The sequence below is a fragment of the Penicillium expansum genome (genome assembly GCF_000769745.1).
Source record: "Penicillium expansum strain MD-8 chromosome Unknown contig69, whole genome shotgun sequence".
Lineage (NCBI taxonomy): Eukaryota > Fungi > Ascomycota > Eurotiomycetes > Eurotiales > Aspergillaceae > Penicillium > Penicillium expansum.
Window position 1 is genome coordinate 67,678 of NW_015971392.1, and position 23,198 is coordinate 90,875.

Sequence of the window (23,198 nt, forward strand, 5' to 3'; positions counted from 1 at the left end):
GCATAGCACGGCCAGTGTATGGAAATGCACCCAGCCAATTGGTCCAGACTTCCGACCCAGGTATAGGATTAGAAAATGATATTTTTGTAAGCTATTTTCATTCTATGTGGGCGAGCAAATTCCCACGCTTACAGCCTTCAGGCTCGAAGAGATGGTACGAAAAGGCGTTTCATACTTCTGAGAAGAAGGTTGACATGGATTCTCATAAGAAAGTATAGGCAGAAGAAGAGGAACATCCAAACAAGGCAGGATCAAAGGTACTGCTCCCAATACAATATTATACCATCAAGAATCTTTCAAATTTGTATAAGAATGAAGCCTCAAGCTCGAACGAATAGGATATTCTAAGTAGACACCAAAACTGAGGCTATCAAACCATCTGGTCACTCCCAGAAACATACCAGCTGTATTTGTCGTCTCTGTTGGTTCCTTTGCTCAAAATCAATTGTTCGCGTAATTGTTCCATCTGGAATTTAGCACGCTGGATGGTTGGCTGTTTAGGCTCAACCGACGTATTTGTCGTCATGTTCCTCTTCTGGCCTTTTCTTCTACTAAAGATATATTTCTTCAGCGTACTCGCATTGTAAGCGATGACTGCAAAAATCCCAGATACAAAAATGGAAAGCCCAACTTAAGTCATAGAAAGTAAATCATCAGACAGTGCTCGGTACCACACATTGTAGGTAGGGTAAGAAGAACCTACAGATAATGGGAAATATCATGCGTCCTTGGAAGCGGACATCACCACCCACATGAGGGAAATCGGATATGTCCAACGCGAGCAGACTGGTTAGGAACGAGGCAGGGAGCTGCGCATATATCAGATAAGAACATGTGATGAACAGAATTAATATCCACTTATGAAGAGAATTGTCACCACTGTGAAAGCCATTATTGTGTCACTCTGCTTAGCAGTATCTTCACTTTGCTTTCGTGAGAACTCAGCTTCGACGATATTCGCTTGCTTCTGCTTTAAGTCGAGCAGCATGTCAATGGCCTTTTGTACAAATTCCGCCTCTTTTACCATTTCCGTGATCTCTTTCTTGACCTCAGAAGGTGTGTTGTGGTTAAACGTAGGATCTTGGTTGCATCCGTCTTTCCAAATTCGCTTCCACACACTTTCCTGGTCTAGGGCCAGATATTTCAGCATGTTAAGCTCATTGCATATGTCCTTGACCTCTCGGAGGAGTTCTGTCTCGCTAGTGATGTCACCGTAAGGGTTATATTTGTCTTTTCCTTTCCAAGATCCGGGCTTGGGTCTGAATATGCGACCTATGAGTCCAGCCTCGTCTGTGGAATTCTGGCTGTCACTCAGCTCCATACTCTCTACTGGCGGCTTGCTGGACCATCTGTTGGTATTCGCTTGACCTTCATCGTCTGTCGCTGTACCATCAAGTGACTTTTGAAATTTATCAAAGAGATGCGCCTCCTTGTCACGCTGTTTTGTATTAATCATTAGCCTAGACTTGCACTATCTAGTATTACTGGCTCTGCTTACCACGTTCAAGATAGCCGCACGATAGACGCCCAAAGGCGATTTCTTGTTCCCCAACACTTCAACATCCTTTTTGTTGAAAAAGCTCGTAGCCGTACTGAGGATCAGTTCTTGAATGTTTTCAACCGATATCGAGGAGTTCTTTTCTTGCGCTCGAAGATTGTTCAAAACTCGTTAAGAAAACTGCTTTCTGTCTCGTCTATCTCGTTTGTTATGCTTGTTCTTATTTGATGCCAGATATAGATCCATAATTGGCGTATATCCAATAATCACAGTCCACGTATACAGATGGTGAACCATACGGAGTATATAAACAAAGAATAGTCAGTCACTTAATGCAGCTTTCTATCCTTGGCAATGTAGTGGAAGCATTATAGCCAAGATTCTTCTACAATATTGTTTTAATACTTTTCTTGTGTGTATTTCTTTATCGAATATGATTATACGGCCGAAGAGCCAACGTCCGATATATATGAAGCCGAAGCCCCGAAATTTACCCGGATCATTTACTGTTTCGTACTATGACATCTTGAACTATGTTGTCACATAGCAATGTATATTGTTCATGTTTGCTTCAAATGTGTCGGTCAAGTCTATGTTTTATAGCTGGCCCTCGACTTGAGGAAGGTACTAACTATATGTTGGGGAATCATTTAGAGTTTTTAGTTGTTCTAAGGCTAAAAGCCAAAATCCATGAGATCTCTCCCAATTCCAACTACAATCATCAGGCCTTATCACGAAAGATCTGCAACCACTTCCACTTCCAGTGCGTCATCGGGTATATCGAACTGCCCAGGATGCTACTGTCTACCAGTACGGGCAGCAGTTGGTCCGACTAGTATCTCTAATAACATCATGGTGGGTTTTGTTGGAACTGGAATATTATTTCCGCTATGACAAAATGTAACAGAATAACAATAATTTAATAATTTGCTTTGAAGATTCTTGCGAATAAAAAAGAAAATCCCTACAGTGGTAGGAGTATATCAATCATGCAAACAGAGCAAACACAGCTAGATTATCCTATCCCAGGATGGTTTGATCTCCACTCCGTTCAAACAAGTTGAAAGGACACGAAATCCTTAACATAATCGCCACCTGTTGACTCACAGCATTGGAGCCTAATCACTCACATCTTGCTCAACACTAACCACTGCCTTGGGTCAACCTCAACGAATATTTCTCTAGGCATAACAGACCATACATAGCCCACAAACTAGAGAGCTGTCTAGCTCTCAACAACCCAATCATGCACAGTCTCCCCAAACTGGCACTCACAGCCCTACTCCTTATCTCACCAGCAACATGCATCTCAAATCCCAAACCACCCGGCAAAGACGCCATCCTACTATCAAACGTTCAAAGCCTAACACTACGCGCCCATCGCATGACTAGCTCGCGGCGCATTTCACCAATCCCCCAACTTAGCTGCGCAGGCCCATCAAAACAAATATGCAATCTCTACCAACCAGAAGTAATGCGCTGCACAAACCAAGGTTACGACTACGACATTGAAGACGTACAGTGGACCTGCACCGCAGACCTACCGGCAGAATTCAAGCTCGGCGCAACAGATGTCATCTGCGAGGGATACCGGAACGCCGACGATAATTGGGTGTTGAAGGGCAGTTGTGGTGTTGAGTACCGTCTTCTCTTGACCGAGGCTGGGGAGAAGAGGTTTGGGAAGAAAGGCGGCGATTCGGAGTGGGATTGGTCAGGCAAGAACCGCTCGGGCACTGGGATTCAGAAGATCATGGCTGTGCTTGGGGATCTGATTTTCTTTGGGTTTATCGTTGCGGTTTTCGTCATGATCTTGTGGCCTATTTTGGCGCAATGTTTCGGGCGGGGGAATCGGCGAGGTAGGGGTGCGGCTCCGGCACGGGGGTGGGGCGGGTTCTGGGGCGGAGGTGGCGGTGGAGGTGGAGGTGGTGGAAATGATCCCCCGCCTCCGTACAGCAGTTTCGATCCTTACAAATCTGCTGCTCGTCAGCAGGGCTGGACGCCCGGGTTCTGGACTGGTGCGCTAGGCGGTGGTGCGGCTGGTTATCAGATGGGGAGACGGGCTAATAGTGGATCGCGCGGCGGGATGCCAATGGGCAGATCTGGTGGATATGACCCAGGTGAAGGCAGCTCGCGCTCGCCGCCGCAGTTTTCGTCTACGACTGCTAGTACTGGGTTCGGGTCAACGAGGCGTAGGTGATTTCATGCTTGTCTTACAGTCTGTCATTTGCTACCGACCTGAGGGAAAAGAGGTACCAAAAACCAGCCAAAAAAACCCCTTTTGAGGAGGATAAAGGAAGCGACAGGCCGTTAAGCGGTGGTTGGAACATCTTGTGGCCATTATGAAACTGGTACACATACAATGGGAAAAATCTAATGAAATCACAAATAAATTAGCTAATCGAATAGCCCAAACTCCTGGCTTGATCCATGTGTATCATGGAATCCCACACTAAAACGCCGTAACCTATAATATTCGCTTCATAAGACGTCCATTAGGTTCCCTGACTTAAGCCATGGGAAAGTCATCGATCGATCCAAGAACCTCCTCTGTGCCGCCTCCCTGGCTCTTCACGCCCGCCTTCTTGCGCGACTTCTTGATAACCGTCTTGTCGTTCTTGGCATCCTTGTCATCACCACCAGTTGGGTTGCGCAGCATTTCCTCTTGCATCTCCTTCTCCTTGGCGTGCTGGTCCTCGATCCGCTTCTTTTCGTCGTCAAGTTCTTGCTGAACAAGTTTGGGATCATCGTAGACAGTGTTCGTCATCTCTGAGTAGGTTGCAATGTCGATGGTCTCAGACGGGCCCATCAGGGTGTCCTTAATTCGTTGCGGATCACGGCGCTCTTCATTGTTGAACTTCAACTTGATCTGACGACGAGACCGGCCCGGGAACATTTTGCTGATCACCATAAAATCGGTACCGAACATGCGGAGCCCACGATAAAACAGATCTGTCATCTCTTCGTCCCATGTTTCAGTCTTTGTGCGCTTGCCGTACGAGGCCTGATTGATCTTCCGAGTGAACGAGCTTTCCACCACATCTTCAAGGTCGCCAGCTGCTCGGGCAGCATCTGCGTGACGATCGACCTGCAAGGACGTATTATCCAGCACGATCTCGCCGTTGACGATTCGCATAATGGGACCACTTTGGGGTTTCCAATCGACCGGTTTCTCCGATTTCTCCAGTTCGGGCTCAGTTTGCTTGACAGGCGTTCCTGTCCCTGGACCAGGGGTTCCACCCTGCTTTTTCCGTTCTTCTTCCGCCTGGTCAATCTTGCGTAGCTCTGTCTCGCGCTTGGACTTCTTTCCAGTTCTGAGATCTTTGCAAAGTTCGGACATTTTCACAACATTTGGCAAGATTTCCACTGTCTCTGCACCTTCCGGGGTGGGCTCGCGCTTCTTGCGCGTGCGCTTTGGTTTTTCGCTACCCTCAAGATCCGAAGTACCGGCCTTTGAGTACTTTCGTTTCTTTGGCTTTGTTGGGTCCGGAGTCGAAAGGTTGGACCCACCGGGGGTTGCGCTTGAATCTTCGATTGTAGGCACAATTGACTGGGAGCTTCGACGGCTTGCCGCTACGGATACGGACTTCTTTCGAGCTGGGACCGCAGTGGCTGTAGTTGATAAGGTTCGAGCGCGCTTTGCTGGTGGACCCTCGATTGGGGCGGTTTGTTCGGTTTCAGGTTGAGATTGCGGAAGAGCTTCATTTGAATCGACAAGGTTTTCTGCGGCCCGCGCTGTTTCAATCCTGGCGTATTCTAGAAGAGCCGTTTCTGGTCCGTGATCCTCAGATGATGGAGGTTGAGCCTCACTAGTCGGGACATTGGCTGGAGATGGGGTGGGTTGAGTGGAAGGAGGGGTAGGCGGAGCGGTCAAGACGGGCGCGGGTTGCGATATAGAGAGAGAGGCTTTGCGCTTTTGTGGGAGAGGAATCGCAGCTGGCTTCGGGATCGAAGTTTGCTTTGAGATGGCAGTTGGCTTAGGGATCGGAGTCGGCTTTGAGATGGCAGTCGGCTTGGGAATCGGGGTCGGTTTGGTTATGGGTGTATCGGTAGGTGTGACGGTCTGTGTAGCACTGGGAAGGATAGGAGGTATGGGCGCGGTGGTAGGAGTAGTAACCGGAAGAGTGACTGTAGCATTCAAAGGAATGGGTGTTTGTTCCGTCGTGGGCACAGCGACTGACGCAGGTGATACCTCTGTGACTGTCCGTGCTTCCGGATCTGCAGCCACAGGCGGCACCAGAGCAGATTCAACTACATCTTTAGCTTTATCTTGCTGAACAGGCTCAGCTGGCGACTGTTGAGCAGCACTAGGTCGTCTCGCGGGCGCGGTGGCAGGCGCACGGCGGATAGGCGCCTTCGGGGCGAATTTCTTGCCGGTTTTATCTGACAAACACACAGTCAGAGATTGTACAATTATGCCTCCCATTCAGATAATACTCACTGATTGCAGAACTGGAAAAGGACTTCATGACTGCCCATTGCTTTAAAGTGTGGATTGATGAAGATCGTAAAAAGTTCCAGGCCGGGGAAGTGGGTGAGTTTCACGTGATGGCACTAGCGGACGCTAAACCTCGTTGAAAATCCTCCTGTCTTCAACTCCTCGATCTCTGCCATCCCACCCCTTCTATCGTCTGCTCACCCGCCCTTCCTTTACTTCCACTTCTTTCGCTTTCTTTTACTGCTTATTTCTTCTTCTACCGGACTTTCCTTCGACAGGATTGGACACAGTCTCGAGATCTGCGTCTAGCTGACTGACGGACGGTCCGGTGGTGATAATAGTCCTCCCATGCCAGTCTAGCCACTGATGCCGGCCGTCGAACCCCCCGTCGCGTCTTCAGATCCCGGTCTTGTCAAGATGGAAGACCGGAAGAGGCCCGCTGCGGACAGCAATGACTCGGCCCCGCCGTTAAAGAAACAGGCTACCAGTGTTAACGGTGGTAGCAAGCCCCATCCAGATGCCGATATGCCTTGGAAAGATGATTTGGAGGTAAGTTCGTGTTTTGGCTTTCATCCGCGATCTGGAGGTTGGCTTTTGACCTCCTGCTGGACATATGCTAACCGGGGCCTTTTGCGACAGCGATTTCAAAAAGAAGCGATTTTGAGGCAGATGCAAGAGTATAAGCGGGAAAAATCGTCACTGGAATCACGTTTGAGTCAGATGTCAAAAACTGCCACGTTTCACAATGACCATCTTCGAATTATCGATTTGTGGTTCAAACAGGTAGGTTTTCGCTTCTTTGTACCAGCCCAGTTGGCAGGAGTTTGAGAGCAGGGACTGATTTCAGAACAGTTGATTGATGAAGTGAAATTACTACTCGGATCGTCGCAGGCAGAAGGCCAAGGTCCGTATCATCGTTCTAGCCCCACCTCACGCCCGCTATTTCAATATTAACAATATGCGCAGAAAACACTTTTAAAAGCTCCTTGCAGTTCGAGGACGTTGAAGAGTTCGAGACGCATCTGAAATCACGGTCGGAGGATATTCGCGCAATAATCTCTCAAGTTCAGTCTAAGTCTAAGGACGCGCCTGCCGAGGTTTCAGAGGTACAGACTCGTCTTGCAAAGAAGTTGGCCGAGGAAAAAGTAACGATCGCCGAGCTCGAAAAGACACTAGCCGAAAAGCAACAGTTGGAGGAAAGCCTCGAAGAAGCCTCCCTGCGATATCTGGTAGCCGAAAAGAAACTCGATCGTGCGAAGAGTCTGACTGTTGCAAAATTGGAAAAGCAGCAGTCTATGGGTATTCAACGACCTGGGGAAACGGCACAATCAAAGCGCGAAGAATCGTCCCCCGCAAATGGAGGAACCCCCGCCGGAGACCGCAACCCTGAGTTGGAAGAAGCCAATAACAAGCTCACTGCAATTTCGGAGAAACAAAAGGAGCAAGTCCGGAAACTAGAAGCCGAAAACGCCAGCCTGCTAGGCCAAATTACCGAAATCAAAGTCAAGGTTGGCCTCACCCCGTCGTTACATTGTCGTTTTGTCGCTCACCTCGGGATCCCAGTCTTCAAAATTCACCGATGACGATTACGCGCACACTGATTTGTTTAAGCACCTTCGATCACAATACGACGATGTTGTTAAGCGAATCAACCACCTGGAAGCGACAAATGTTCAACTTCGTGAGGAAGCAGAGAAATACCGCTCGGAAAGAACCGCATACAAAATCCAGGTGGAAGATGAAACACAAAGTACGATTGCCGAGAAAGAAGCTCAGTTAATGAGGGCTGAAACAGACCTCGCTCGGATACGGAATGCCCGCGACGAACTTCTGGCTGACCAGCAGATGCGAAAGGCCGCGCAAGATCAGAAGAAAACCTCTAGCTTAAAATTGCAAGAACTGGCAGACGCTAGAGAAGCTCGAATCACAGCCTTAGAATCGGAAAGTCAAAGATTGCGACTACAGATTGAGGGCTCCAAGTCCGACGACAATATCAATGACATGCCGCTGGAGGAGCTTCGCGCCAAGTACACCAGCCTGGAACGCCAGTACTCCATGCTCAACACCGAGTTGACATCGATGCAGACAGCCTACACGAAGTTTGCTACACTCGCATCGCAAAAAGTTACCGACTTTGGGGCCATGGAAGAGAGAGTCGCACGGCTGACGGCGGAGAAGTCTAAAGCAGATCAGAAGTTCTTTGCTGCAATGAAAAGCAAAGAAGCACGTGATGTCGAAGTCCGAACACTCAGAATGCAAAGCTCCAAGACGTCAGATATTGTGGCCCAGCTGAAGGAGTCTGAAGCAACCACCCGGTCATTGGTGTCCAACATGGACAAACAAGCCAGTGAGGCCAAGGAGGCACTAAATGCAGCTCTGAGCAAGCACCGCGCCATTCAGCAGCAGTTGACCGAGAGCAACATCCTCATGGAAGGCTTGAAATCCCAGGTTGCCGAGCTCAAGGGGCTTTCAGTATCTAAGGACTCGACCCTGGGAAGCACAACTTCTGCTTTGCGGCAAGCCGAGACAGAGGTCGCTGGCCTGAAACAGTCACTTTCAGATACCAAGAAGAGTCTGGACAACTGGAAGAACAAGAGCCTTGGCAACTCGTCCTCGGAATATGAGATGCTGCGGGTATGTTGAATTCCCACATTTGCTGAAGAAACAACGCTAACCTCATCTAGACCCTTGCGCTGTGTACGGTGTGTCGTCGAAATTTCAAAAATACGGCAATCAAAACATGTGGCCATGTATTCTGCAAAGATTGCGTCGAAGAGCGTCTCACGTCTCGCTCCCGCAAGTGCCCTAACTGTGGCAAATCCTTCGGAAGCAACGACCACATGCATATCACCCTTTGACCGACCTTCAAATATCCTGTATTATATCTTCCTTTCGATGGTTTCCTCTTTACGTCTATCTCTTTTTAGTGTCACATCCGGACAGGTTCATGGTGTGGTGTTTTTTGTGTGGTTTAGCAGGTCTGGTTTGGGCCGGCGTTTGACGAGTTATGCACGCTTAGCCCTAACTCGGGGCATGTTTTATTTTTCTATCTTTTTCTCTTCTTCCATTACAAACCAAAGAAATGGTGGGTTTCTCATGGCGCAGGGGCGTCGTTCTTCATCCTCTCTGGACGAGAGGCCGGCGCACACTGATTTTCCTCAGAGGCTGAGCTATTCTAGATTTCTGTGTCATGTAGGACTACCGTGTACGGAGCAAAATCAAAAGTACAAAGGAACATGACGAATGCACTGTGAGGATTTTCCATGCCCCCATGACTTCAATCTTCCATCATAAAGGTTCTTGATTCTTAATTTTCAATATTTTCATATCCTCATGAGTTAAAGATTCGACTATACAACAACTCATGCCTCCCAACCCAAAGATCCAGCGCAGGGACAACCTGACCAGCCTGTTCAACAGGCGTATTCCATTCCCGCGCAATGCGCTTCATCATCGTATCCTGCAACGCCTGACTAGCTAACACATTCTGCGCCTGGTAAGGGCCCATGACACCCGCTCTAACAGCCGCACTAAGCACAGCCTTAGCATGATTCATAACAAAGACATACGCCGTCTGCTGCAAGTCCAGGCCCATAGCCCGACAGACCACACCCCACAGCGGGGCAAAGTGGCCCTTGGGACCGAGATCCTCGTCCTCCTCGAGACAAGACTTCAACGCATCGGATAAATCATCAATAGCAGTGACGGCGGCCGCAGTTTCCCCCGAAGCTGGGTTCTCGGGCCCCGCAAAGCTGACTCTAAATGCGCGCTCCCAGACGCCGATGAGCGCGCGGCCTTGCGCAATGCTTGCGCGCTGTGCGACGATACACGGCGTTGATGCGTCCAGGTCGTTGTCTAGTGTGTCCAGGGTTGAGGGGTGTCGATGTCCGGCTAACACGTAGGGAAGGGATGTGCTTGCGATTGAGGCGATGGAGAGTTTGAGGAAGCGGTGGAAGGAGGTTATCGGGGCTGTGCGGGAGGGTTTGTTGTGGGCGAGGTAGGATTCAAGTCCGCTAGAGTAGGCGAACGATCCTAGTGGGAGGGCGGAGTCTGAGAGGAGGAGGAGGGCGTGAAGAGATGTGCGGGTTGAGGTCGTGAGTTTATTATTATTGGTATTATATCGTTCTAGGAGGGGTTAGCTAGAGTCGCGACATTGGAGGTATACATTTGCCTACCTTTGACGGCCCATGAGGAGGGTGGGCTGGGGTATTCGGAGGCTGCTAGTTGAGCGCGGGCATCTTGGAGTTGCGACTCCAGGAGAGTGACCTCAGCTTGGAGTTCTTGGGTGTCTTTGAGGATCATAATGTAGTTATAAGATAGGTGTGCGGTAGAAATATAATAAATGTAATTCTATAAAGTACAGATTCAATTGGGAGAACTAATGTAGCATATGGATCGGAGGGTATCGAGGGCGGTCTTATAGAAGAAGCTCGCCGATCGGCAAAAAAAAAGCGGAGGCCGCCGCACAACTCCGAGTGCTCCCTATCAGCTTGACTGTTTCACATTATTAACTGTTTTTGGACCGGTTAGACCTTTATTGCTATCTTGCTGATCCTTTTTTACCCTGTTTTCCCCGCGTCATGAACTAAAGTCATCTCCACAATCATGTCAGGCAAGCGTCTGCTCGACGCTATCCAATTCCTCAATGTGTCCAAAACGGTCGCAGCTAAACACCTGGCCATCCGGCAACGCCAACTAGATGTCTACACGCGCACATCCTCCCTGACCAAGGGCATTAAGGCCCAAACAGAGGGCCTGATCCTGACCGCTCAAGCCGCCGCTGCATTGGCTCGCCGATTTGACGAACCCTCGCAACCATCTTCGCCGAGCCCGGCAGACTTCCCCGACAAGTCAACATCGGCCGATAAGCCGCCCGCCAGCACTCCAACGTCGCCACCCCCCGACCTCGCCCGCAAACTACAACGTCAGGCCGAATCACAGATCCCGGCTTCGGCGGCAACATACAGTGGTGACGAGAAACCGAGCGCTCTGGATGTGAATAAGCAACAGGATGTCTTCTATAAGCCATCGCTTCGGTCAGAGCCGGATCTCTCGAGCCTGCCGAGAGTGAAGATACCCAAGGTCGCGGGCGATGCTCAAGTTTCTAGTGATGGGTTGAACGCAGACGTTTTCCACTCGTCTGTTGAGTCGCCAAAGCCTGCTCCGGTCGAGGAGGAGATGTCAGAAGAGATGATTCAAAGCCTTTTCCACAGCCCAAGGGTGTCGCGCATGATCTCTGGACAACCGCCGCCGAAGAGGGACTGGAAGCTGGCCGGAAAGCCTCAACAAGCGGTCGCGGATGTTGCCAAGCCCGTCTCCCCAGTGGCGCCGAAATCAGAGGCCCAGGAGATGGAGGAGCTTGCAGCTAGCGTCGCTGAAGACGTGGTGCCCAGTGTGAAGACCGTCGGCGAGGCCAAGGAGCAGCAAGTCTACCAAATGCTGGAATCGCGCGTGCCGTCCTCTCGACTAGGTAGACTGTGGCAATACGGTGGTCTAGCGACCTCAATGGCATTTGGCGCTGTCGGGGAGAGTTTACGGCGGGCCACTGGCAGCGAAGACAATGGCTCAATTATGTTCAGTGCTGGTAACATGGAACGGATGGTAGCCAAGCTGTCAAAAATGCGCGGCGCAGCTCTCAAGCTGGGACAGATGCTGAGCATCCAAGGTGCGTTGCATCGTCCAACTCACATCTCTAATGACCATGCTAATTTCTCTAGACTCCAACATGCTCCCCGAACCAATCCAACAAGTCCTCCAACGCGTGCAAGATCGCGCAGACTATATGCCCGCCTGGCAGCGCGACAAAGTCCTTACCGACAACCTCGGACCCAACTGGCGCGACCTCTACACCTCCTTTAACGAGATCCCTATGGCAGCAGCCTCAATTGGCCAAGTGCACTCGGCCGTCCTAAAAAGCACCGGCCAGCCCGTCGCTGTAAAAATTCAATATCCCGGCGTCGCCGACTCAATCGACAGCGATCTAAACAACCTCTCCATTCTCCTAACAGCCTCCCGACTCCTGCCCAAGGGCCTGTACCTTGACAAAACAATCGCGAACGCGCGCACCGAACTAGCCTGGGAATGCGACTACATCCGCGAAGCCGAAGGCGCCAACCGCTTCCGCGAGCTCCTAGCCGACGACCCAGTCTTCATCGTGCCAGAGATAATCGCCCACGCCTCAGGCAAACAAGTCCTCACCATGGAAATGCTCGAAGGCGTAGCCGTAACCAAAGTAACCGACTTCACCAAAACGCAACGCGACTGGATCGGCACACAAATAATGCGCCTCTGCCTCCGCGAGATCGCCGAATTCCACTACATGCAAACAGACCCGAACTGGACAAATTTCTTGTACAACGCGTCAACGAACAAACTTGAACTCCTCGACTTCGGCGCCTCCCGCGCCTACCCCGAAGAATTCATAACAACCTACGTGCGCACACTAATCGCCGCCTCCCGCAACGACCGCCAAACCTGCCACGACCTCTCCATCGAGCTGGGATACCTGACCGGGATGGAATCGCAGGCGATGGTTGACGCACACGTGAGCTCGATCACCACGATTGCGGAGCCGTTCATGCTTTCCTCGCCGGATTTGTATGACTTCAGTAACCAGACGATCACGGACCGCGTGCGCGCGCTGATTCCGGTTATGATTCGGGAACGACTGGCACCGCCGCCTGAGGAGACGTACTCGCTGCACCGGAAGTTGAGTGGGGCTTTCTTGCTTTGTGCGAGACTTGGTAGCTCGGTACCCTGTAAGGCTTTGTTTATTGAGGCTGTTGAGGCCGCGCGGAGGAATGGGTTGAAGATCGAGTAAGAGGGGCTGTGGATGTGGCTATGTACTATTATAGACTATGTAGACTATGTATACTGTATACTATATATTAAGGAAACGATGTTTGGAACTTTTAGGTTTATTTATCAAGCTGGTTATTAAACTTCCAGGGTTGCCGCATTCTACAATTAAGCTCGCCCTAAGTAGCGCTAAGACCGCCTCCCGGGGGATTTCCGTATTCCCGGGCCCAGCCACCCACGCGGCTCAACACACTCTGTGATTTCTGCATCTATCTTTAGGCCGATGTTGCCTAGCTTTTAGGTGTGTCTCCGGCCAAGGAGGGGTATTCTACCACGTGCAATTATCACAAATGGTACCCCGTAAGCGAAGGCGAGTGGGGCTGGGTCTTCAGGGGTGCGCGCCGCACGAACATTGCCGTTTTGGTCAAAGTCGATTGGGTACCTGGCTGCTCAATCGACTGCTTGGAGTGCCTTCGGAGCCATGTAGACTCATCCGATAACTTTGTGCCGTTTGGGGGCTGCTCCCATTGTGCGTCGTTGTTGGTGTTAAATTGGGGACAAAACGGTGCGACGGCCATGGTATTAGCGTCTAGTGCCAGCCCAATCATCTCGGGGTCCTCATCGTTAGAGGCCCAGGGAGTTCTGCGTTTCGGCTTTGCGCGTGCTTGGAGTTGATGTTGGCCGTATGTAGAGATGACTGGGAGATGACTGGGAGACGATTGTCGTGATCTAGATGGTTTCGTTGGATGTGTTTCGGCTTGTGGCAGATTGCATGGTTCTGAGTATACTAAGATCAATTAGTGGCTTTCAAATGAGTAGATCCATATTATTTTACTTGCCAGCCTTGGGACACTCATTACACTACAAGTGCAGGTAGCAGACCTCTGGTGGTATTATCATGTTCCATTGTATCGCAACAGAGGCGACTATGATAAGTAATTCGCTAGAGAGAAGATGGTGATTTGATCTCACATGGAAGTATATTTATAGTCTGGCAATAATTGCAGATAGCGGTGCAGTAGAAAATATAGTGGAATAGATCTTGTAGAAGAAGATGTAGGAGTGCGACCGAACTTTCCCTTTATATAACATGTGGTGACTGTGTGGGGTCACTTATTAGTTGTCCGTCCTTCATATATATATATATTTATATATGAAGATTGAGAGTGTGAAGGTAATGAGATTAAGGTTAGGTGTTAGCTCTATGTCTCACGGTCGTTGTTTCCTTACCTACGTAGGTAGGTATTAAATGTAGGTCGTTTCCTTTCTTTCCTCACCTTCCATCCTGCTGCCTCCTCCTCTCACCTCCCCACCTACCCATCTCACTAGCAAACGGCTTTAGTTTGATATTAATATATGAAATACAGATAAAGGGAAGTAGAAGTCAGTGAGTGAGAAGTGTTTTCAAATCCATTTCTATTAGAGCACCATCTTCTTGACCTATACGGTTGCTGCTCTTTGATGGAAAAGACGACCTTCCTTATGCCAGAGGTTATTGCTGCAACGACCCAAGTCTGATCACAGCTCTGGTGAGCGTATATACGAGCCGGAATGTAAGATGTGAGTGCGCTCGTTCATGGCTGTCTCGCCACTGCCTTGGACGAAGCTGTGAGTTCAATCGAGACCAGCCACCAAGTATATCAGTGTCTAGGGCGTGTACTTCAACTTTTCATGCCTTTTGCTAGAACTGTAGTTCAAAGGTGCAATCAATCCACCCCAAAGACAGCACCCCGGTACTCCTTCACTGCGCCACAAATCCCCTCATACCCAACCCAACTCTGAAACTTGTCCTCAAGCTCACAAGCCGTCCAAAGAATCTCCTCCCAAAATCCTTTCTCAACATCAACCTTGCTATTAAACCCGCGTACAACTTCCACCGGCAACGTCCAGGCCCGCGTATACCCACCCTCATCGGTAAACGCAGGATTAACCTCATGGGGCTCGAATATGGTAGCAGGATTGAACTTGGGGAAATTGGCATGGATGAAGAAGACGTCTGGTGCGGGTGCGTCGTCGCCTCTGACACGCCATATCCCACGACTCGTCAAAGCGAAGTCCTGCACGGGATCGAACTGCGCCATTGCGGAGCCAGCTATACCACCGTACGTTTCGTGGCCAAGGGCGCAGATAGACTCGCTGACTTGGTAGAAGGATTCGTGCATGGCAGTTGCGGCTGCGACGAAGGTCTCCTTGTCGCCTTCGCCGGCGGCGCCTTGTGAGAGGAGCGGGTAGTAGTGCGAGGGGCCGTAGTAGTTGTAGTAAGTTACTAGGAGGAGGGAGCGGAGATGTGACTTTTTGGAGAGGAGGACTTCGCCTGATTCTGTTGACTGGCGCAGGTCCATTGGCGGGGGTGGGTAGTTTGCGATATCGTAGAACATTGGGGAGACGGATGAGGCCCAGAAATCGGGCCAGGTGACCATTCCTTTCGAGAGGAAGGGCTCGGTGGTGAAGAGATGTTCTGGCTGCTCGAGGGGGAAGGCGTCTGCATCGAGGAAGAGGATTTCTTCGAAGGACGAGAAGAGCATTGCGAAGGGCTTGAATTGGTATTTTTGGATTTGGGTTGGGGCAGCGATGAGGATTTGGGATAGAACTACGCATCGCGCGTTCAAGGATGGTAGGACTATATCGCATATGTGCTGTTCGTATTCTTCTTCGTCGGCGAGAAAGACTTCCATTGGGAGGGTGGAGCCGGTTCGGCGGAGCATGCGGAGGGATATCACTAGCACTGGGAGGTAGGACCCCCCTGCTGTTGAGACTATGCCTTTTGTGTCCGGGAGATATGGGAGCTCGGGTTGGGAGTCGGTGATTGCATTGACAAACCCGGTGTGTGCTTCTTTCATGGTTGCGACGTCTCCCTCCGGAACGTAGAGGATATCTGGGCGCGGTGGTGGATTGTGGGCATTGAAGCCTTCTGTGGAAGCCTTCTCATATTCAATAATAGTATCTGTGCCCGGCGCGTAATTTTCTAGCAGAGCGTGGAATTCCCGCCAGAATTCGCGATGTGAGGTTGTTAGGTCTGCGGCTGTGGTCGGCGACGAGAGATTGGGGATGTAGGCTTTGAATTGTCTCAATATTGCCCAGGTAAGAAATGCAGCCAGTGTCAAGGCTACCAACACCGTTCGTGCCCGGAGAAACGATCGAGGGATCATCGTGGTATGTCTCGGAGGTAGCTCTACTGTTTTCCCCACAGAAGCTCAATCGGATAAGATTGGTGATCGTCCCAATGACGTCGATAGTTAGGTACCCGTACCGTGATCGATTAAGCTATTGCAAGTGATATACAGACCAAGGTAATGTCAATGAAGGTCTGAAATTTCTGGAATGTGAGCTTGGAAGACCATCCCTTGGTTGCACAGACCGCTTGGAGGTATCCCGAAGTTCATCGTATAAGCACCAAATGGCTGTCTATTGATGAGTGTGAGAGACGTTCTAGTTGAAAACATTGCCCAAAACTTGAGAGCCCAAAAAAGGATGGAAATGCAATCAGTAGTCAATTCAATAGCGGCTGTGTACTATATTACCTGACATATCAACTAAATCTGATACGTGAAAGTCGGAAAGCCCTGTGCCGGTCCATGTCTAACCTCCTCTCTCAAGGTCTTCAGCTCTTTATCTTTCTCTACACTTTCGGCCCTCAACTCATCATTCCTCTGGGTAAGATACTCAACCCTCTTGAACGCCAATTCGATGGTTGCGAGCTTTCGAGCAAGCTTATGTGACAAATCAACCACAAACTCTCCTCCATCTGTGATAAGTTCGTCCAGATCTTCACCAACCAGCGTGGTATACCGAAGTGCCACAAACTGAGATAGCAAGTTCCTCGCATCATCAATGGCACTAGTCGTTGTATAGATGAGTCGAATTGCATCGGCCAAATACGGGAATAGGACCTTGTCTGTTTGCTCTAGGGCAACAAGTACCTGGGCCAGATGGTTCAGGGCGAATTGTTCCAATTTTGCGAAGTCGAGTTGACGTGCGAAGGAGTAGACTTTGGCGTGGAGATAAATCTCGGGGGCGGTGTTTCCTTCGGTTTCTTGTTCTGGTTCTTCTTCTTGGCCTTGGTCTGGGGCCTTTTGCGCCAAGACGTGCTCCGTGGCCAGAGTGACCCCATCGCAGTATTCTAGAGGAGTGAGGGGTCGGTCATTTAGATCACACTCTGACATGGCCTGGGTTGGTGGCGAGTCTGAGGCTATGGAGGACTCTGCGACTGGCGACAGTGACCTTGCCCGGGCAGGAAATGTTGGAGATGGTGAGTGTGGCCATGAAGTTTGTGACCGTGGGCTGTCAGGTGGTGATGTTGGTTCTGTATTGATATTTTTGATATGAGTGTCTGGTTCTCTTTTGATAATCAGATAGGATGATTTGAGAGGGGGACTTTATTACCGTTCTCCTCATCCGCGTCTTCCGCCTCATCTACTACCACTTCTTGTTCTTGTTCTTCGCCTTCTTCACCATCTTGCGCTGGGGCCTCTTCCCCCGCACCTGCCTCATCTTCCCCAACTGTCACAGAGGTCACCTGAGGTGCCTGATAGCCTCCAGTATAAAGGAAGCTCAACACGCAATCAATGGTCTGCTCATCAAAACCAGACCAATCAATCGCTTCCTCGTATTCATCCGTTGACGTCTTCAATCGAGCCTCGAATGCGGGGTGAACCTCGAGGGTACCACGGTGGACATAGTAAACGCGTTCGTCGCTGCCCACGACAATCTTAACAGGCGGCTTTGCGAAGATCGACCTGTTTGAGAGTTAGCAAGAGTCGGAGTGTAGGTAAATACACCGTGGTCTTGTGTAAATATACTTGGAAGGTGTCTTCTCGTCGGACGACATGGTGAAAATTAAACAGCGGGTAGGAGAGAAAGACAAAAGATGTTCCTTGAAATGTCTAAGGAGGTCAGAATGTAATGTTATGATGCTTAAGTATAGAATCCTAGAGAACACCCCTCGTCGTAAAACAAGCCAAGAAGTACTTGGCGAGGAGGTGCTTTTGAAAATGCAGTGAGACCCAATCTATTTTCAAAACAGGGCGACCTCTAGCAGGGATATACGTGGGCTGACTAGGCTGTTACATTATCTACATATGCACATAGTACACCAGCATATATACATCACATCTCTAAGTATGGGGCCAAAGCTTTACTGATTACAAGGCATCGAAGTACCTTCAAAATAATGCTTCTCTCTAGCTGTCAGCAACAATGAACATGTTATTCGGGACTGGGTAATATCCTTGCCTTGATATATGAAGTGTGAAAAACGCATTGTTTTAAACTCGTTCATCCCACCGGCCCGGTCTAACAAATTGCATGATCATGTCCGAGGTCTTACCTATAAAATTTTGATGTGTAATCGAGTAAATATGTACATTTTCATGTACTGGATTTTAGGCCACACGACTTGTTCTATCGGGGTGCCGCTTTGTGAGGCTGGTCCTGTGGAGCATTTCAGGGCAGTTCTTACTTTGCTTACGAAGTAATTAGATGCTACTAATTATGTACGAAGTAAGCTAATAAAAGTATGATTTATGGAAATGTTGAATCGATATTACCAAAATGATACACTCGCAAACCATTCGACCGAGTGTCAATTCTAAAGGTCTTGCCCTAGGAGAACAATGCGAAGCCAGTGGCTGGCCATTGGTAGTATCAACACTAGCTTAACATGAATATTGCTGGATATTGTACATTTCATAAGACTCTAGCCGGACCTATGCATCTAAGTACGTTGAATTTGTTTAAACAATATTTTAGATTGTAAATGGCAAGACAATAAGCGAAATTTAAGCTCGAGACTTCAAAGACTGCGGTGATAGTTTGATCACATTTCTACGATCCGACAGCCTAATTTCCTCGTTTAAGTCTCTTTTACCTACCTATCACTTATATTATCTCTATCTAGACTTGCTGCTTCCCACCTCATCTTTCTCCAGAGATTCTAAGGCTATGGTCAGTTCCAGCAGGCGTTGAGTTGAATATATATCGGCAGAACTGTATGATAATTAGACGTGAGTCACTGTTATGGTACTGTAACCGCCGGTTCGCAAAACGTAACGTTATAGACAAACCCCAACGACACCATCCTCGCTTAGAATCAAAAGACCACTTGTGGCAAGCCTACTTATTCTTTTGGCCCTTCTCTTAAGGTCGAGGTTCCCCCAATCGGCATACAAAGCTAAACTCGTAACTTAAATCCTAGTCAAATAATTATTGTCAGGCTGAGCTTGAATTGGTCGAGTGGCGAATTGATTGTTTCGTAAGTACCCGAGTACAAGAAATGAACTAAGGTGTGGCCGACATCTTCATGAATATCGGAAAGTTCGATGTGTGCTCCATATTGGGAGGAATTGAGACCCAATAGAGGAAACTTTTGAATGTGTGACCCCAAAACACCATATTCCTCCTGTCCGATGCATAGTGTGATCATTGGATGACCGTAGGGTCTGCAGAAATTGAGAAGTCAGTCAAGTTCGAGTAAAATTGTTTGAAAGCCCTCACGATGACAGTGGCTGATTGTACTCGATCTTCGGAAAATCCTGGCCAGAGTTCAGAGATTCCGAACCTGCAAGATTCCGACCAGAAAGGCTTCGGGTCATTTTGAACGCCTTTAGCAATGGCGCAATATATGAATCAGAGTAGACGCAGTTAAATGATTTATTTAGTAGTGGGTAGTACAGTGAAGTCTTTATTTGTAGATGAATCTGGGAAAAGAGGGGAAATGCAAGTATGAGTTGTTCTGCCAGGCATGCGAGACACGTCAGATGTACAGAAAAGGGGGCTTGATACGTTGGGCTTGGTACGATCAGCTTCCCTCGGGCATCTGAGACGTGGTAAAGGACTGGCTTTTTATCATATCACGGATCAGATGAAGCCTCGAAGTGGGAAGTCTAGAAGCCATGTCGTTTCGTCTAATCTCGGATACTGACATTTCGCAGATATGTGGGTTGTGGCAGAGGCTCTGCCTTCTGCTGTGGATAGAGGGGCATACCAGGTAGCATGCGTCTAACACTTTCGTGTAAAATCCAGTGTCTTACTATTGTAGATGTGCTGTCCCGTTTGAATACCTATGCCAAATGGCTCATCGCTCCAGCTCACTGCCAATCTGGTCTTGATAGTAGACGCCTTAGAAATAAATGCATGTTGACGCGATAAGGTCTCCCCATGGTCCCTAAGAAATCCCTACAACTCTAGAATCTTCCAATATGGATTTCAAATCGAATCACGGACACGGTTCATGAGTTTACCTCGTTGCCCGTGCCGGGATTATCAACCACGGAGGGCGGAGCCTTGGAACGGCCCGCTCCGCGATCTACGGTATTCCGGAAAATGGCAGCCCTAAGTATTTAAGCATCAAAGACAGACAATGCCATTGACTATCAATCACCAAACACAAACTTCATTTGACATTCATCCTTCAATACTTCTACCAAAATGTCTCCCATCCACGTTGGTTCTCTGGTCTTCGACTTCCAGACGATCGACGTTCTCGGGCCATTCGATCTGCTCAGTTCCGCGAGTAGAATGCTCATGGAGGGTATCAATGTCTACACCCCGGTGGATCCAGAACTCATCGCAAAGGCACCCGATTTTGTCTTCCACCATATCGGAGAGACCATGGAGCCGGTGCACCTGCTTACAAGCACTGTAACAATGGTCCCTACGGTGACTGCGGATGACGCCCCCGAGTTGGATATCCTCCTTGTCGGTGGGGATATCCCTGCGAAAACCAATCTTCCTCCGAAGTTGCAGGACCTTATTCGCCGCCATGCTGCCTCCGGAAAGCTACTGTTCACGACCTGCACCGGCGCCGCCGTTGTTGCGGCCACCGGTGCTCTGGATGGCCGGAGGGCTACAGTCAATAACCTCGAGTACAATTGGGTCAAGAAGAGATACCCGAAAGTCAATTGGACGAAGGAGAAGAAGTGGATTATTGATGGTAATATTTGGACTGGGAGTGGAGCTGTGGCGGGGATGGACATGGTTGCACACTGGATTAAAGAGACTTTTGGACTGGACATTCTTATTCAGGCGGGTTTGTCGCTTGATTATGAACCACGGGATGTTGATGGGCTTTTCAATGTCTTGCCTCAGCGATACGATTCGGCTGGAAATAAGATTTCCACTCATGTCTTTCCCGACGAGATCTGAAGAATGGTTATGCTGAAGCTGCAGTCTTCAGGGCGGGAGATCTGGAGGATGGATGACTTGTCAAATTTCAGCAGATGAGGAACCTGTTATGCTAGAAAATGTATCCATCAACAGAAGATCACCCCAAAGCTTTTCATCTTCTATCATCTGGATTTCTGTAGCAATGGCGTTCTGTAGTGCGGGCTGATCCAGAGCCTGGGTGACATGGCGGTTCCTATACCGTAATCCAGGGCAGCGGTGCAGCCCTTGAGCAGATGAAGCTGTAAATTTTGATGCCACAACCTCGTGATGTGCATGGTAACTATCATGAGCGTGTGCGAGATTCTCTTTTGACACTGCATAGGACTTCCTCACACTTCCTATGATCTCAGGCATCATTGAAAAGAGGCTCTTGGTGGGTATTTGCGTATCTGGCGATGGCTTGATGGCCTGCAGATTAGACAACAGTGTATCAAGGTATTCCTGTAGATTTACAGATTGCTGTGCAATCTCCCCGTTCCATTCAGGCACTTCTGGCAGCCCCACAAATAACCTGTACAGTACAAATACCGTGAGATTAACTTGATACCACGTGGAAAATGGTAAGCTATTATGCTCCGAAGCGGGAACGGCAAAAAATAGATCGAGATACTCCTTCGCAGAGCTGACGCATTTGACCAAGTTGCTGATCACCATTGGAGGTGTAGATAATATGGTGGAATCTTCCTGTGCCTTTGAGGATGGTGGCCTTCTCTGCCCGTAGCAATATACCAAGCCCATTTCTTGAATCCGGATCTTGACAGTATAATAGCCGTTGACCAGCAATACTAGAAATCTTCAATCAGTTAAATGAGAAGCCTAGAGCTTCGGAGAGTCCTACCCGTGTTGCGAAGATCCGTCGATAGAGACGACCACCATTCTTCTAACCGCGTCGTGAATCGTTCGGCATGGATGCACAACCGAGTTCCATGAATGCCTTCGGACCGATATGTCTCGCAGACTTCCTCGGCAAACTGTAACACTTTCGCCACTGGGTATATTAAATGGTCTGTGTCAAATTCTGGCTGTTTTTGTAGCATCATAGCGCATCGAAGCATGTCCTCGTGAAATTTGAGATTGTTGGGCTTTGACAAAGACATTGATATTCTATCCAAGTCAGCACAAGCCCATTGGCGCTTATTCAGGTGGAGAATGGCATCATACAAGCTAGACATGTAATAGCAGCCTAGGTAAGCACGACATGCTTCCCGGGTATAAGTATCACCCAGCTCGGTTCGCTGCTCAAGCAAGTCGGTAGCCTCTTGATCAACACGAAGATCAATGACCATACTGATTGCGATTTGCAAGTATTGATAGGTTTGTTGACTTCCTGGAATTAAGTGGAAATGGAACCTGACATTGGTCAGCTTGCCGGTGCCTCCCATACCGACAAAAGGTAAGCCAGTGTGGGAACTGAGATCTTACCAGGCAAGGTGGACGAGTAATCCCTGGAGCAGATCTAGATCTTTTTCTCCAGCGATGATGACCCGCTGGCTAAGAGATTCTTTAAATTGTTTGATCAGAGCACCTTGAAGGTGACAGTACTTTGAAGAAGCAACAGCAGCAACTGCAAGCAATAAGAAGGGGCGATCTTCGGCCATCGATGCAGCGGTCCAGGCAGGTGAGAGCCGCACAAATGGAAAGTAGGACGCCATACCGCGGAACCTGACTAGAAGATGCTCGAGGACGACAGGACTGAGTCCCAAGTCGGTGATCCACGCGGCGTCCATCGCAGTGGATCCGTCCCAAGATTTTTCTAGGGTATCTGTATTTTCGGTGGTATTCAGGTATTCACTCGACCCTAGGCCTGCGTCCCATTCAGGACCATTCAGACCCCCTTGGCTCATCCATTCAGCTGTTGGATGTGGGCTGTCGCTGAAATATTCAGGAACCGCAGGCAGCCCAAAATCCAGATCACCTGGGGGTTGGACTTCATTAAGTGGTGCGCTAGAGCGTGAGAGAAGACCGATTATATCGGCGAGCTTGGACTCGAGATCGACCAGTCTCCTTCATCCCTTCTCCGTCAGTAAAAGTGATCTCTTGACCGGAGCGCCCTTCACGGTTACGTACGGCTTCGCTCGTTGTGAAACTCGAGGTCGCTGTTTCGGCTCTGAAACTATGCATTGAGAGTTTGATCTGGTACATCTACTCACATTAGCTAGAGGGGAAGTATACGGTCAGGGATGTGACACCCACTTAGTGCAAGGCTGTCCTTCCTCGGGTCGAATACATCTGACTTTGAGAACGCGGCATTTTTCGCACGCAGGCGTTGCTTTCTTCAGTGAACGAGGTGTGTCTTTCGAGATT

At 49.2% G+C, this 23,198-nt stretch overlaps 10 protein-coding genes across 10 annotated transcripts; 4 read left to right on the forward strand and 6 right to left on the reverse strand.

Moving 5' to 3' along the window:
* Nucleotides 1-847: 847 nt before the first annotated feature.
* PEX2_025820 (uncharacterized protein) lies at nt 848-1,456 on the reverse strand (the record flags this gene model as incomplete). Its single annotated transcript, XM_016739857.1, has 1 exon — nt 848-1,456. One exon carries the CDS (start codon nt 1,454-1,456, stop codon nt 848-850), a length of 609 nt encoding a protein of 202 aa, XP_016596551.1.
* Nucleotides 1,457-2,744: 1,288 nt separating this feature from the next.
* On the forward strand, nt 2,745-3,695 carry PEX2_025830 (DUF1183 domain protein; the record flags this gene model as incomplete). Its single annotated transcript, XM_016739858.1, has 1 exon — nt 2,745-3,695. One exon carries the CDS (start codon nt 2,745-2,747, stop codon nt 3,693-3,695), a length of 951 nt encoding a protein of 316 aa, XP_016596552.1.
* Nucleotides 3,696-4,004: 309 nt separating this feature from the next.
* Nucleotides 4,005-5,964, reverse strand: PEX2_025840 (transcription factor TFIIIB subunit BDP1; the record flags this gene model as incomplete). Its single annotated transcript, XM_016739859.1, has 2 exons — nt 4,005-5,878; nt 5,937-5,964. 2 exons carry the CDS (start codon nt 5,962-5,964, stop codon nt 4,005-4,007), a joined length of 1,902 nt encoding a protein of 633 aa, XP_016596553.1.
* A 335-nt stretch (nt 5,965-6,299) lies between these two features.
* PEX2_025850 (E3 ubiquitin-protein ligase BRE1) lies at nt 6,300-8,791 on the forward strand (the record flags this gene model as incomplete). Its single annotated transcript, XM_016739860.1, has 5 exons — nt 6,300-6,482; nt 6,786-6,837; nt 6,900-7,441; nt 7,497-8,567; nt 8,618-8,791. The coding sequence occupies 5 exons, from the start codon at nt 6,300-6,302 to the stop codon at nt 8,789-8,791; spliced, it is 2,022 nt and encodes a 673-aa protein (XP_016596554.1).
* A 473-nt stretch (nt 8,792-9,264) lies between these two features.
* PEX2_025860 (urease accessory protein UreF) lies at nt 9,265-10,235 on the reverse strand (the record flags this gene model as incomplete). Its single annotated transcript, XM_016739861.1, has 2 exons — nt 9,265-10,058; nt 10,109-10,235. 2 exons carry the CDS (start codon nt 10,233-10,235, stop codon nt 9,265-9,267), a joined length of 921 nt encoding a protein of 306 aa, XP_016596555.1.
* A 303-nt stretch (nt 10,236-10,538) lies between these two features.
* Nucleotides 10,539-12,753, forward strand: PEX2_025870 (protein kinase COQ8; the record flags this gene model as incomplete). Its single annotated transcript, XM_016739862.1, has 2 exons — nt 10,539-11,598; nt 11,651-12,753. The coding sequence occupies 2 exons, from the start codon at nt 10,539-10,541 to the stop codon at nt 12,751-12,753; spliced, it is 2,163 nt and encodes a 720-aa protein (XP_016596556.1).
* Nucleotides 12,754-14,437: 1,684 nt separating this feature from the next.
* Nucleotides 14,438-15,880, reverse strand: PEX2_025880 (alpha-mannosyltransferase; the record flags this gene model as incomplete). The annotated part of the gene is made up of 1 exon (XM_016739863.1): nt 14,438-15,880. One exon carries the CDS (start codon nt 15,878-15,880, stop codon nt 14,438-14,440), a length of 1,443 nt encoding a protein of 480 aa, XP_016596557.1.
* A 384-nt stretch (nt 15,881-16,264) lies between these two features.
* Nucleotides 16,265-17,559, reverse strand: PEX2_025890 (uncharacterized protein; the record flags this gene model as incomplete). Its single annotated transcript, XM_016739864.1, has 3 exons — nt 16,265-16,932; nt 17,115-17,467; nt 17,531-17,559. 3 exons carry the CDS (start codon nt 17,557-17,559, stop codon nt 16,265-16,267), a joined length of 1,050 nt encoding a protein of 349 aa, XP_016596558.1.
* Nucleotides 17,560-20,156: 2,597 nt separating this feature from the next.
* PEX2_025900 (DJ-1 domain, InhA-type) lies at nt 20,157-20,873 on the forward strand (the record flags this gene model as incomplete). The annotated part of the gene is made up of 1 exon (XM_016739865.1): nt 20,157-20,873. One exon carries the CDS (start codon nt 20,157-20,159, stop codon nt 20,871-20,873), a length of 717 nt encoding a protein of 238 aa, XP_016596559.1.
* Nucleotides 20,874-20,933: 60 nt separating this feature from the next.
* Nucleotides 20,934-23,015, reverse strand: PEX2_025910 (fungal specific transcription factor domain-containing protein; the record flags this gene model as incomplete). The annotated part of the gene is made up of 4 exons (XM_016739866.1): nt 20,934-21,679; nt 21,733-22,244; nt 22,317-22,873; nt 22,962-23,015. The coding sequence occupies 4 exons, from the start codon at nt 23,013-23,015 to the stop codon at nt 20,934-20,936; spliced, it is 1,869 nt and encodes a 622-aa protein (XP_016596560.1).
* Nucleotides 23,016-23,198: the final 183 nt, after the last annotated feature.